A 13,233-nucleotide genomic window follows, 5' to 3' on the forward strand; every position below is an offset into this window, starting at 1 on the left:
CCTTTAGAATTGTAAATGTTATAATTAAAAAGGCTGTTATACCACATTGCCCAATTTGATCCTCATAAAAATTTGCTAAAGCAGTAAGAAAGAGATACTAAGACTCTGAGTAGTTAAGGGATCGCTCAAAGTCCCAATGCTAGGAAGCGACAGAGCCAAGACTCAAATCCAGCTAATGTGGCCCCAAATCCAGATTACCCTTTACTACACCACAAGAGAAAGTCCCTAAGAAGTAATTGCAAAATCACCAAACTGGACGGTCTGGGTCACAGTGGCCATCATTTTTATTAGGATAATCACCTTCTCTTTTCCTCCCCCAACAAAAGCTTAAAAACACACCAAAAACAGCTACGTACACTGTCACATGGTTACCTTAATCCTATGAGGCCCAACAAACTGCCCATATGCGTTCTCATAGGTGACCTTTTTCTCCCGCAGAGCCACACGGTAGCCCCAGTTCAGAGAGCCAATGTGATTCTGGACAGCTTCTGTCATTCTCTCCCAGTCATGTTTCACTGCACGAGAGTAAGACAAAATGTTTAGCTTTTCTGCTGCCACCTGGTAAATATCATTTCCCGGTAACTACTTAGTCTAAAAGGGCAAGTCCTTCATTTCAAGCACATAAACAATCTTTTCAACTATTTTTCCCTTTTAGAAAACTACCAGACCATTAAATAGTGCAGAATCTCTGGCAGTTCTTAAGACTAAAATAACCATACCCAAAGCTTTTTCTTCTTTATCTAGAAACGAATAGGAATTGTACCTTGGATTGTGAACACTGACTGCTGGGGTAACAAGGTACTTAGGTTCTTGAGAACCTAAGATTCCTAAGATTCTGAATGTGTAACAATCTCTAAGAGATTCTGATGTAGCCAGATTTGGAGTTACCAAACTGGTTAACAGTGTCTAGACCAGGGGGCTGGCAAATTAAGGCCCCACCAGTCAAATTCAGCCAATCACCTTTTCTGTAAATAAAGCTTTACTGAAATCCAGCCACGATCATTTATTTCCGTATTGTCCAGGGCTGCCTTCATGCAACAACTGCAGAGGTGAGCAGCTGTGACATAAGCCAGATGGCCCACAAAGCCTAAAATATTTACTATCTGGCCCTTTACAGAAAAAGTTTGCTGATCCCTAGTCTAGACAGAGAAGTTTAAGAGCCTGCCTCATTGCCTCCCAAACTTCCCATCTCACCAAAGAAAGGAAGAGTCTTAAAATTCTACCATAAAATGAATCCTTTGAGCCAACGCACTAATATAATATTGAATTTCAATGGATAAAAATCAATCCTGTCATTCATTCATTACTAACTTCAACAATGATGATGAAAAAAAAAAAAAGATACGGGTAAAATATACTCTGGTGGTAGAAGAAGGCAGGTTCTGGGGAAGCTGTGGTTTGGAAGGAAGGAGAAGAGAATCAACATGCATTGAAAGCCTCTGTCACAGAAATGAGCGTCTGAGTCTTAGAGTCAGGGCTAAGTAGCTTGGTCAGGCAGGAAGTGATGCAATCAATTCTATGAGTACCAGTGGCCAGCCGCTGGAAGTAGGAATGACAGCACAAAAATTGGCATGTGGCCTCCCAGAGCACAGATTATAAACATTCAATTAATAGAACCATAAAATGTCAGAACTGGAGCAAACCTTCAGAGATCAGTTCAGCTGGGGAGAAAAAAAAAGGGACCTTGGAGGCCATGTGGTCATGAGGCCAGGAGGATTACGTGCTGGGGCGTGAGGGATTCTGCAGGGAGCCTCAACCAGCCTGTCCATCCGGTGTCCGTCCACCACCACTACAAAAAGCGGAGGCAGGGGCTTCCCTGGTGGCGCAGTGGTTGAGGGTCCACCTGCCAATGCAGGGGACACGGGTTCATGCCCCGGTCCGAGAGGATCCCACATGCCGCAGAGCGGCTAGGCCCGTGAGCCATGGCCGCTGGGCCTGTGTGTCCGGAGTCTGTGCTCCGCAACGGGAGAGGCCACAACAGTGAGAGGCCCACATACCGGAAAAAAAAAAAAAAGGAGGCAGGACTCACTGTTTCCCCACCAGGAATGGAACAGAATAGTGTAACTCGCTCCCACTTGCCAATCAACTAGCTGCAACAATTACCAACATTTTACCAATCTCATTACATATACGTCTTTTAACTAAAATATTTTAAGCGAATCCCAGACATCATTTTTGGTGGTGGCTTTGGCTATCACTGTGAATTAGGGATGCCCAAGGGCCAGTGATGCTATCCTCCGCTACAGTTCCTTACAATTAGGAACTGTCCAGTGCAATGTGCCAATAAAGCCCCAGGGAGAAACAACAGATCAAAGGCCAGATTAATTTCTGAAACTTTACAGTGGTAGAAGCACTAAGTGGATTCTACTCTGCTAATCCTACAGGAGATACCATATTCTAAAAGAAGACATAGCTGGGACTAAATAATAGTACCAATAAATTATTTCAATGACAGAAATTCAGATTCAATGATCAGACCTAATTCAACCTTAATTCTGTTGTTAAAGCCTTCCTTTGTAACTGTCAGGCCCCACCTGATTTCCAAACTCCTTAAATCCCCTTTCTCTACCAAAGTTCCTTCATCCTCTGGTACAGTAGGCAGGCACCAATCTCTAGTGTGGTTATGCTCAGGCAGAAGAAATTTAAAAACTGCAGCCTACTAGTGGTTAAGAATCCGCCTGCCAAGGACTTCCCTGGTGGCACAGTGGTTGGGAGTCTGCCTGCCAGTGCAGGGGACACGGTTTCAAGCCCTGGTCCAGGAAGATCTCACATGCCACGGAGAAACAAAGCCTGTGCGCCCCAACTACTGAGCCTGTGGCTCTAGAGCCCGAGAGCCACAGCTACTGAAGCCCGCGCACCTAGAGCCCATGCTCCACAAGAAAGAGAAGCCACCGCAATGAGAAGCCTGCACACCACAACGAAGTGCAGCCCCCGCTCGCCGCAACTAGAGAAAGCCCGCAAGCAGCAACAAAGACCCAACGCGGCCAAAAATAAACAAATTAATTAATTAATTTAAAAAAATAAAAGCTGCAGCCCACCAGTTTAGGATTCAGCACCAAGGTCCTCCACCTGCTCCTATGGTCCTGGGTCTTGCATTCCGTTCTGATAACTGAGTTTCTGTCTCATAAAATCCAAATTCCTACTTTACATCCTGCTGGTAGTAAATGGATCCTTGTTGGACTGATTACATGCCCAGAACCCCAGTTCTCTAGGGCTGCCCTGCCTTCCAGTAATGCCCCAAGTCCACTGCCTTCCTGCATTCCCAAATACCACCTGGATGCTCCCCAACCGCACTCAGCCCATCCGCTGGCATGGCCCAGCATTCCCCCTAGGCCTCCTGACTCTGCTGCTTGGTCTACCAGCTGTAATCCAACGCTGAGCCTCTGCGATGCTGATTCTAGCTGGCGAGGCAGGACCTGTATTTCACCTGGGTGTGCCCTTACGCCCACCTCAGCAACTGGGTCTTAAAGCCAACTCTTGGATGCCCCGGATCCGCCCCCCTCCTACTGTACACCCCTGGGTTCGACAATACTAATCAAACTACTAGCATCCTTACATCTTCGCCTCACCTGCTCACTTGCACCTCAAAGTCCCTGAAGGGGCACAAATTCCTTCCACTATATACACAGGGAAATGAAGGATGGGTGACCTGCCCAGGGCCACACATAAACTCATGGCAGCACAGACATGTATGTGAACCCTCAGGTGTGTGGTAGGCGAATACGTACATCCAGAAATTCTGCAAGCCCCCAACTGCAAACCAATGACCTTGCTTTCTCTGGGATCCTAAAACTTCACAAACGCTTAATTTTTTAAAGGCACACTTAATTCCTGAGCACAAGAGAACTCAAACAGATAAATCTGAAAAAATATGAAGCCAATAAATCTTTCAGAAACTTCCGATTCATCCAGTTTACACGACTGAGCTCACATAATTCTTTTCTCGGCACAGTCTCAGCTTGGAGCTTTTAGGAAAAGAGCAGATCACAGGCTGAGTCCTGGATATGTCACCCCCCCGCCCCAACTCCATCACCAGGCAGATTCAGCTGTGCTGCCTGGTCCAGGTCCAAAGGGCCCTTCCTCCTTCACCACGCTCAGAACTATTTGCAGTGTCAGAGAGGACAGTCTTCCAAGAAAACGGGAGTGCTGTTCTTTGGTCCAGGACATGAGATTAGATGTGTTTCTTTCTGAAAAATGCAAAATAAGCCTTCATGCTTCATCTCTTGGGAACACGGACCAGCAGCCTCTAGGGGTTTCTCATTTGAAAAATACACCTCCCAAGTTTCCTTCTTCCTCGAAGATCTAATGACGAAGTGATGTTTGTCTAAATCCACTGTATTCTTCACCACAAGCGTTTTAGCACAAAAGGAGGGAGGCAACAACTGCTCCCCCAGTTGGTGGGCTCCCTCTCCCTTGGTGTTGGCCCCGGCAGGCACAGCAGGCCACTCCCGTGACGCCCAGCTCTGGTTCCCACAGCCAGGCCACAGCCTGCTCCTGAGGCTTAATGAGAAAAGCTGAAGATGACAGTAAGCGAACCACCGGGCTTCCATTTAGGAAGAGTGAGGGGATTTAAACAGTAGGCACAGCTCTTCAAACAGCTCGCGTCAAAGACTCTGGGATTGCTGCTGCTGACAAAGGCGTACAGGGGTGGGAGGTATACAAATACCAAGTTGTATGCTTCTACCTTAAAATCTGGAAAAGGGGAAGAAACACCAAAGAGCTAACTAAAACTGTTAAATTAGTTGAACAAATAATTTCTGTAGGGATAGAAAAATAACGTAACTTTGATTTGGTTCAAGTTTTAAAACCCCACGGAATTCAGGAGCTTCTGCTGGTTTTAATGTGCAGATCTGGACTGTGCTGGTAGTGGCTTCTTTATTGCCTCGTCTTTGTACACTTATTAGTTCCTCATCATATAATTTAGAAATAAGTTCAACATAAATAAGTAAAGGAGTTATTATTGTTACGTGACAGCTACCTATATATTCTGTTGCTGGAAAGAAGGTTCGTCAATTCCTCAAGTTATATTTTACCACCCACCTGATTACTGAATTTATTAGAATTATACTTTGTTGACCCTGTTAATAAAATTCATTTGGCACACGCCTATACTTATCTCTTAAAGATTCTAAAGACCCATTATATGTACTTTCCTACATTTCTAACCAAACTAAGTATTCTGTTCCACCTACTTCATTTTTCATAAGAGTTGACAGTTTTGAAGCTAACATCCACTACTTCTGCATACCAATTTGAGTACTAGACCTTATATGAATGAATAACATTTTCATGACTCTGAGTTATAGCTCTCCAGAACTGTTACTGATTGAGATTTAAGGGCCAGTGGCATTCACTATGAAGAAGACACTATATGGAAATTATTACAGCACAAATCAAAATTTGCTTGGAACAACCTTATTTTTCCCAATAAATACTAGACTTTTTCAGATTAGTATTCTTGTTACATGTCCTTCTCTTTAAGAGGGAAATAAACCGTTCAAATATACAACTTCCTGTAAGATCCACAAATGTTTCCTACAACCCATTAAACAAAGAGCCAAGAAAAGTGCTTGGCGGAGTCTGCTCCAATCTACTGACGCTCTGAATAGGGAAGAGTTACAAGAAGCAAGTCCAGGAGGAAGGGACAGAAACTAACATTCACTGAGTGGCAGGTATTTTAATCACACTGTTGAATTTAATCCTCACCACACAGGTAGTACATAGCAGAGTCAGCACTAGTGCCCAAGTCTGTCTACGCTAACAACCTACACTTTAATGGGGCAAAGGAAGGATCTTAACCCTAGGTGCTCTGGGGAAAGAAGTCTCACTGAGAATACTGGTAAAAAGAGTATGTGTGGAATGATGGGGCTGAGAGGGATCACAGATCTTATGAGAGTGGTTAGAAAATAAAATGAGTGGTTCTTAGGTTTTCCTCCCAAAGACCCAGAGGAGTATGGCCTACAGACCACATATAGAACTTGCCCCTTTTGGGGGGACCATGGTGAGGAGAGGTAAACACAGAGCCATGTCAAAAGCTCTGAAAGTACCCGCCACTACAACAGCTCCTAAAACTCTGGTCCTACAAAGGAATTGCCACTGAAGCCACGAGGGCTTAAAGAACACCACTTGTGTACACTCCATCTGCTGTGAAGTCAGTAAGGCTTCAGTCTAAACCTTAGTGCTGCCAATTTCTCAGCTATGACACGGGCGCACTATCCCACCCCCTAGAGCTTCAGTCTCCTCGTCTGCCAAATGGAACAACGGGATCTCCCTCCAGGGACAGCAGGCTTACATATGTACTGGAATAAGATGGAATGGAGAGAGAAGCCCAGAGACGCCGTCGTCGACGTCGCCAGTGCCTGCACCTCTGCTGCTGCCCGCGACCCCCCAGCCCCTCTCTCTGCCCAAGGCCCTGAGTCGGCCCTACCGCCGACCCCCGCCGGGTGCTGCAAGGCCCCTGGCGTTGGCAAGGCCAGGCCTGGCCCCGACGCCGCTCCGCCTCGTGCAGATCCCGACTGTCTCGAATCGCGTCTCAGCGCTGTCTTCTTTCCCAGGACTGGTTTCGTGGGGGCCGCAGGCGCACAGACTCGCCCCCCGCCGGAGCGGCCCCTTATAGACGTTCGAGGAGCCAGCTGAGTGCCGTCCCGGCACCTGACCACCCACCGTCCGGCCCGCTTCTTCCTGATGCAGACTGCCGTCCACTAGAGGCTGGACGGACCCCCGAGCTTCCAGGGTATGGATTGTGAACAAGTTGGTTTTGTTTCACATGTTCATTTACAGCGCTTTTGTGTTCTACCTTTCCAAAATGAAAGTATATAGCTTTTGGATTAATGGAGTGCTGATAAAAATTATGATATTAATTTCATCTTGTGCATACTTTGCTGTGTTAGGTGATTCATGGCAGGGGACGTGGAAGGATTCTGTTTCTCCATCCATGACACCAGGGTCTCTGCTGGGTTCAGAGCACTGTATGAGGAGGGACTGCTTCTTGATGTCACTCTGGTTATTGAAGATCATCAGTTCCAGGCCCATAAAGCACTCTTGGCCACCCAGAGTGATTACTTCAGAATTATGTTTACCGCAGATATGAGGGAGCGAGATCAGGACAAAATTCATTTAAAAGGTCTAACTGCTACCGGTTTCAGCCACGTCCTTCAGTTTATGTACTATGGAACTATAGAACTGAGTATGAGTACTGTTCATGATATTCTTCAGGCTGCCATGTATGTTCAACTTAGAGAAGTGGTGAAGTTCTGCTGCTCTTTTCTATTAGCAAAAATCTGCTTAGAAAACTGTGCAGAAATTATGAGACTCTTAGATGATTTCAGTGTAAACATCGAGGGAGTCAGGGAGAAGTTGGACGCCTTTCTGCTAGACAACTTCGTACCACTCATGTCCAGGCCTGATTTCCTGTCTTATCTGAGCTTTGAGAAGCTCATGTCTTACTTGGATAATGATCATCTGAGCAGGTTCCCAGAGACAGAGCTGTACGAGGCTGTGCAGTCTTGGCTGTGGCATGATAGAAGACGCTGGAGACATACCGATACCATCATTCAGAACATCAGGTTAAGACATCAGAATTTTATAGATACTCCCGACAGCTGCGCTATGAAGTTGACCAAGCCTTGAATTACTTTCAGAACGTTCACCAGCAGCCTCTGTTGGACATGAAATCAAGCCGCATCCGCTCTGCCAAACCCCAAACTACAGTATTCCGAGGCATGACTGGACATAGCATGGTTAACAGTAAAATACTTCTCTTAAAGAAACCAAGAGTCTGGTGGGAACTGGAGGGCCCACAAGTACCTCTGCGTCCGGACTGCCTTGCTATCGTGAATAACTTCGTGTTCTTGTTGGGTGGGGAAGAACTGGGCCCAGACGGCAAATTCCATGCTTCTTCCAAAGTGTTCAGGTACGACCCGAGACAAAACTCTTGGCTCCGGATGGCAGACATGTCTGTACCACGTTCAGAATTTGCAGTTGGTGTTACTGGAAAGTTTATTTATGCTGTAGCAGGCAGAACCAGAGATGAGACTTTCTATTCAACAGAGAGATATGATATCACCAATGATAAGTGGGAATTTGTGGATCCTTATCCAGTTAACAAGTACGGACATGAGGGGACAGTGCTCAATAACAAGTTGTTTATCACTGGTGGAATCACCTCATCTTCCACCTCCAAACAAGTGTGCGTGTTTGACCCCAGTAAAGAAGGGACCATAGAACAGCGGACCAGGAGAACTCAAGTAGTTACCAACTGTTGGGAGAATAAGAGCAAAATGAATTACGCTAGATGTTTTCACAAGATGATTTCTTACAACGGCAAGCTTTATGTCTTCGGTGGTGTCTGTGTGATCTTGAGGGCCTCTTTTGAGTCTCAGGGATGCCCTTCCACAGAAGTGTACAACCCAGAGACTGATCAGTGGACCATCTTGGCGTCCATGCCAATTGGTAGAAGTGGCCATGGTGTGACTGTGCTGGACAAACAGATAATGGTTCTTGGAGGCCTTTGCTACAATGGTCATTACAGCGATTCTATTCTCACTTTTGATCCGGATGAAAACAAATGGAAGGAAGATGAGTACCCGCGGATGCCCTGCAAGCTGGATGGTTTACAAGTATGCAACCTGCATTTTCCAGAATATATACTGGACGAGGTCAGACGTTGCAACTAATGGCATCTTTCTCCCTTCAATAAAGCCAAACAAAAAATTTGTTTGCGACAAAGTAGTTAATTAAAAAACATAAAGAAGAACCCCACTAGTTTTACTATCAAAGCCATTGGTCTAATACATGAAAATGTTTTCATTCTGTTCTCGCATCCTTTTTATTCTTTTTAGTGGTCTCAAATTCATGCAATAAGTCAATTCTAAGCACTAGCTCTTGAAACTACTTCCAGAAGCAGTTTAATAGAACGATTCACTTATCTGGGAAGTTGATGTTATGCTTTAAACATTTCTTTCAAATGTCAGTGTAGGAGTCAGGAGTCTTCTAAGAGAAGACCTGATAAGTGTCACTGGATGTAATTTCAGTTCCTATCTCTATCTGAAATCTTTTTGAACATTTATTTCGGTGTATTGCAGTCTGTTAGACTTTTTGATTTTATTTTTTAAGTTTAAAACTCTTGACCTTTTTGCATGGCTTTTTGCTGAAAATGCAAAAATATAAATTTTCTACAAATTTAACTTTTTTATATTCAGAACACTATTTCTAAGCTGCCTTCTCTTATCTGCATTGTGTTAGTGAAAGCATAGCCACACTTGCTTACATCTTATGAATATATAAGGCACATCCCCCTTTTATGCGTGGTTAGGATTCTATATTTTTAAGCTAGTGCACTTGCACACACGGTTTGCCATACTTGTTGTATTCTAGATGTAACGTCTTTTCGTGTATTAACATTTTTAGAAAGTTAAAATAACTGGAGTCCTCGTTTGGTATCAGAGTAGCCTATCTTCAGTCCATACTGATTCAGTAATACTCAAACTCCTTATATTCCTGAAACATGTATGGTTTCATGAAAACTAACATTTTATGTTTTATTTTCAAAAGTAAACGTTAGTGTTGCTTATCAATGTATGTCTTCTTTTTGAAAATGTTTTTCTTTGCAGTCTGTTTAATGTTACGCTGTTTTTAGTGAGCATCGGAGTGGTATATGGCAAGCCCTGGCCCTGCAGCACGCAAGCACTTTTAAAGAGAATTTAGGTAATACCAGAGTCCTAAATAAAGGCCCCTTAAAAGTAAGTGCAACTCCCATTCTTTACATTCAATAAGGCTGCTGCATCTGTTATTGAATGGAAAGTAGCAACTTGTGGAAAATTTGAGCTCAGTTTTGACTTAGAGGTAAGGAATAGAATTATAATCTTAACTGGTCATATCTGCTTGTTTATTTAGTACAAAATATTTAGTGGCACTGGGGATGTAAGCCCTCAGCTTTTGTTTTATTTACTTAAAGCTACTAGCATGAAAGATAGTAAGTAACCTCAAAGTTCAGAATGGATCAAGAATAACTGTTTAAAAGCATTTATAATAAGTGTTTTAGGGTTAGCCGCACCTTTCAACTCTTTAAACTCGAAGAAAAAGCATATAGTTGTCAAAATTAAGCAAGAATAACCAGGGAGTGGATCATCCAAACTGATGCCATTTTCTTCTGAGTAGACTCTATATATGATACAGACTAGATCTACACTGGCAAAACCTGCCAGACCTTAGGATATTGGTGCAATATTGCAATGCCTTCTATATGGCTGTTGTGTAAATTTTCTAGTTTCACTTTTTTTTTTTTTTTTTGCTGCTGCCGCCACTGAACATAAAATGGAGGAGTGAAATCATCGAAATGTGAAGACTTGTTTCATTTTTGCAATTAAAATAGACAACTATGAAAAAAACCTGATTTTAAAACTACAACTGGAGGCTAGAAACAGTCAGGTACATAAGTAGTTTTTTAAAAAGCGAAACATTGCGATTGGCTTTAGAAATCAACTTAACATTCTTTTGTATATGAGACTTAAATTTTTATTAAGTGGTCCTATCATTTACTTTCAGTTTCTAAAAACGAAATTCAGTATCCTGTTTCCCATGGTAATATGGGTAAAAGTCTTTTTCTACATCTTAAAAATCATTTTTAGTCATTTTACTTTTGAAAACTAGGAGTTAGATTAGCCGTTTAATTCTTTTTCTAATATATTAGTTGGCTTAGTGTTTTATATGTGTGCCGTCTTGCTTTAAAGAAAATAACAGTAATGTCTTCATTATTTTCCTCATTGTTGTCTTTTGCTGGAAAAGACCAAGACAGGGAACCCCATCAGGCTTTTACACTCCAGTGGTGGTTCTCTTTAATTGCTTAGATATGACTTCGTAGTCCTAGTTAAAGTAAGATCTGGGCAAACAATTGAATATTCTTGGTCTTCATTGTAAAAACACAAGGCCAAGATCGAAGTTCATGTTTTGGAAAATTTGTGAAATCTTTTAACTTGAACTAACTCTGGGTTTAGCTTCACACGTAAGTCATGTCTGACCTGATGTCAGCTGTAATCAGTTTTGAGCTTTAAGAATGGTTGTTATTGCTTGGGTTCTGAAAATATGAGAAAACTCTTCTGTTTATATGTAGTGCTAATTTAGCTTATTTTAAATCCATGATTAACTTACATGCCCTTTTTAAATTATGGTTTAATTGCTGAAAGAGATTTATTTTTGTTATACTAAACTATGGAAAATTTTTTCATAGAATTTTTTTCAAGTTTATTTTTTGTGTGCTTCATTTGGAACCATTTTTGTTTATATACATTATATGTGCTCAAAATAGTTTTTTTAAAATTCAGTAAGATTTAAAACTATACAGTGTAATTGCTGTGATCTTTGTGTGTTAATTTTCACTTTACATTTTAAATGCCAGACTTTACAAAAATAGCTGATTTTTGTTAATTGCATCTTAATTAGAAACGTTTGTTCTCTTCCATGTCTTTGACCTTCTAAGTTTTTATTTTAATCTGCTTAAAGAAAATCCTTGCACTACAACCTTTTCATAAAATTCAAGATTCTCACGTTGAAGGTTTTGTATTGGAAGAAATACTACTGGTTTTTAAAAAGTAAAGCTTAATTAATAGAATTATTAGCTTTTCTTGAGACAGCTTTCTCTGTGTCCTCATTACTCTGTGTGAGTGTTACTATAATTTGTGAAATATTGACTGAGCCCTTCACTTATCTTTTCTAAAGCAGCACCTCTGGACACCTCATTCTGGGAAGCCTGCTCGAGTCATAGTAAAGGACACACATTTGTGTGGGGAGAAGTGGTAAAAATGGTTTCGTCTTGATTACATGAAACTAAGCTTTAAAATACTTTATAACAAATTATTTGAGCTGCATTATCTAAACATGTCAAACGTTCAGTGGGACTATTTTTATATATGTATATGTGGTTGTAGGTCATAACATTTCAGTTTATAATATAAATTGTTATTTCAGTTTATAAGCTATCTCTCAGAAAAGACTAGCTCTTTTGAGAATACGTAATTTAAAATTTTAGACTGAAGTAAAACAACATAGATAATAGTGTAAATTAGATATAAATGAGGGCTATATGGCAGTAAAACTGCTCGTGCCATTTTTCCTGTTTGCCTATTATACATTTTTTTATTTTTTTTGTACTCTGAACATTTTTAGGGATCATACGTTCTATCAGATTAGAGTTGGCTTGGGGATAAATATCTTCTAAAAAGAGATTTATCTTAAAAATGAAAGTTCTGAAAAACTAGTTTATCAAGAGTTTATAAAGTCAAATATTCAATAGACATAGACTGGAATAGGTAAACTCATGGAAGTGGTTTCCTTTCAGTATACCAGTATAACTTCAATATTACACGAGTAACATTGAGAGAATGCTGTCAGCTTTGTTTGTTCCTCCTTAATGTTCTTAGATTTTCTTTTTACATCTTTGGGAACAACTACATTAAAAACCTTATTAATCAGTATATCAGTAAGGATTAGGTGTTTGCTTTCTGAAGGAATGTTCCAGTGAGGTGATCAGAGAGGTTATTTTCTATCTAACTTGTATATGCCCTATACCCCTTGGGCATATTTTGTCTATAGAAAAAATATTTTGACCTTTAGGTACATTTTGGGCCAGTAGTCAAATAATCCTAGGGCCGATTTAAAAATCTTAGAATAATTTAAGGTTTGCCTTTTATACCTGTTTTGGAAGTCTTTACATTTTTGTCAGGTAATTTTTCCCAAGCCGTGAATATAATCTATTCAAAACATGTTTATGCTATCCATTCTGTTTTTAAATTGAAAAAAAATGTTAAAAGTGTTTATGAAGAAAAGTTTAAATAAAATACTTTTAATCTTAAAAAAAAAAGATGGAATGGAGAATAAAGAGGAAAATGAGATGATCTGACTTTAATCACGACTCCTGTCCTGCAGGACCTCGATGAATCCATAAGGCTGGCAGGAGGCTGAGGTAGGTAGTGGGGAAAGATGGTAGCTTCCTTTCTGCTCCAGCTATGGTCTTTATCTCCTCTCCCCATTTTCTTCCCGCTACTATCCCAACAATCACAAAACATCTGTTCCAACTTGCCCTCAGCACAACTGTGCAGCTCCCTAAGCTGGTCCACATTCCTCCTCCTACCCTTGTTCCAAACCACCCAGGGTGTTCAGCCCACAGCAAATGTCCTCGTTTATGTTCCCCACATGCTCCCTGCTCTGGAGATGCCAGGGTATTTACTATTCTTCAAA

General features: G+C 41.5%; 2 protein-coding genes across 4 annotated transcripts in view; one reads left to right on the forward strand and one right to left on the reverse strand.

Moving 5' to 3' along the window:
- The window catches only part of TXNRD1 (thioredoxin reductase 1), a 72,627-nt gene that overhangs the window by 33,059 nt on the left and 26,335 nt on the right, over positions 1–13,233 (reverse strand). For all 3 annotated transcript variants that reach the window (XM_030856206.3, XM_030856207.3, XM_030856208.3), the window contains exon 5: positions 373–515. In XM_030856206.3, the coding sequence (XP_030712066.1) occupies positions 373–515 (143 nt within the window). The remainder of the gene's footprint in view (positions 1–372; positions 516–13,233) is intronic.
- On the forward strand, positions 6,898–8,699 carry LOC115852915 (kelch-like protein 15). Its single transcript, XM_030856201.2, is given in 2 exon segments — positions 6,898–7,564; positions 7,567–8,699. Coding segments are annotated over 2 exon segments (1,776 nt in total). The 3' UTR covers positions 8,676–8,699.

Source organism: Globicephala melas, chromosome 10 (genome assembly GCF_963455315.2).
Source record: "Globicephala melas chromosome 10, mGloMel1.2, whole genome shotgun sequence".
Lineage (NCBI taxonomy): Eukaryota > Metazoa > Chordata > Mammalia > Artiodactyla > Delphinidae > Globicephala > Globicephala melas.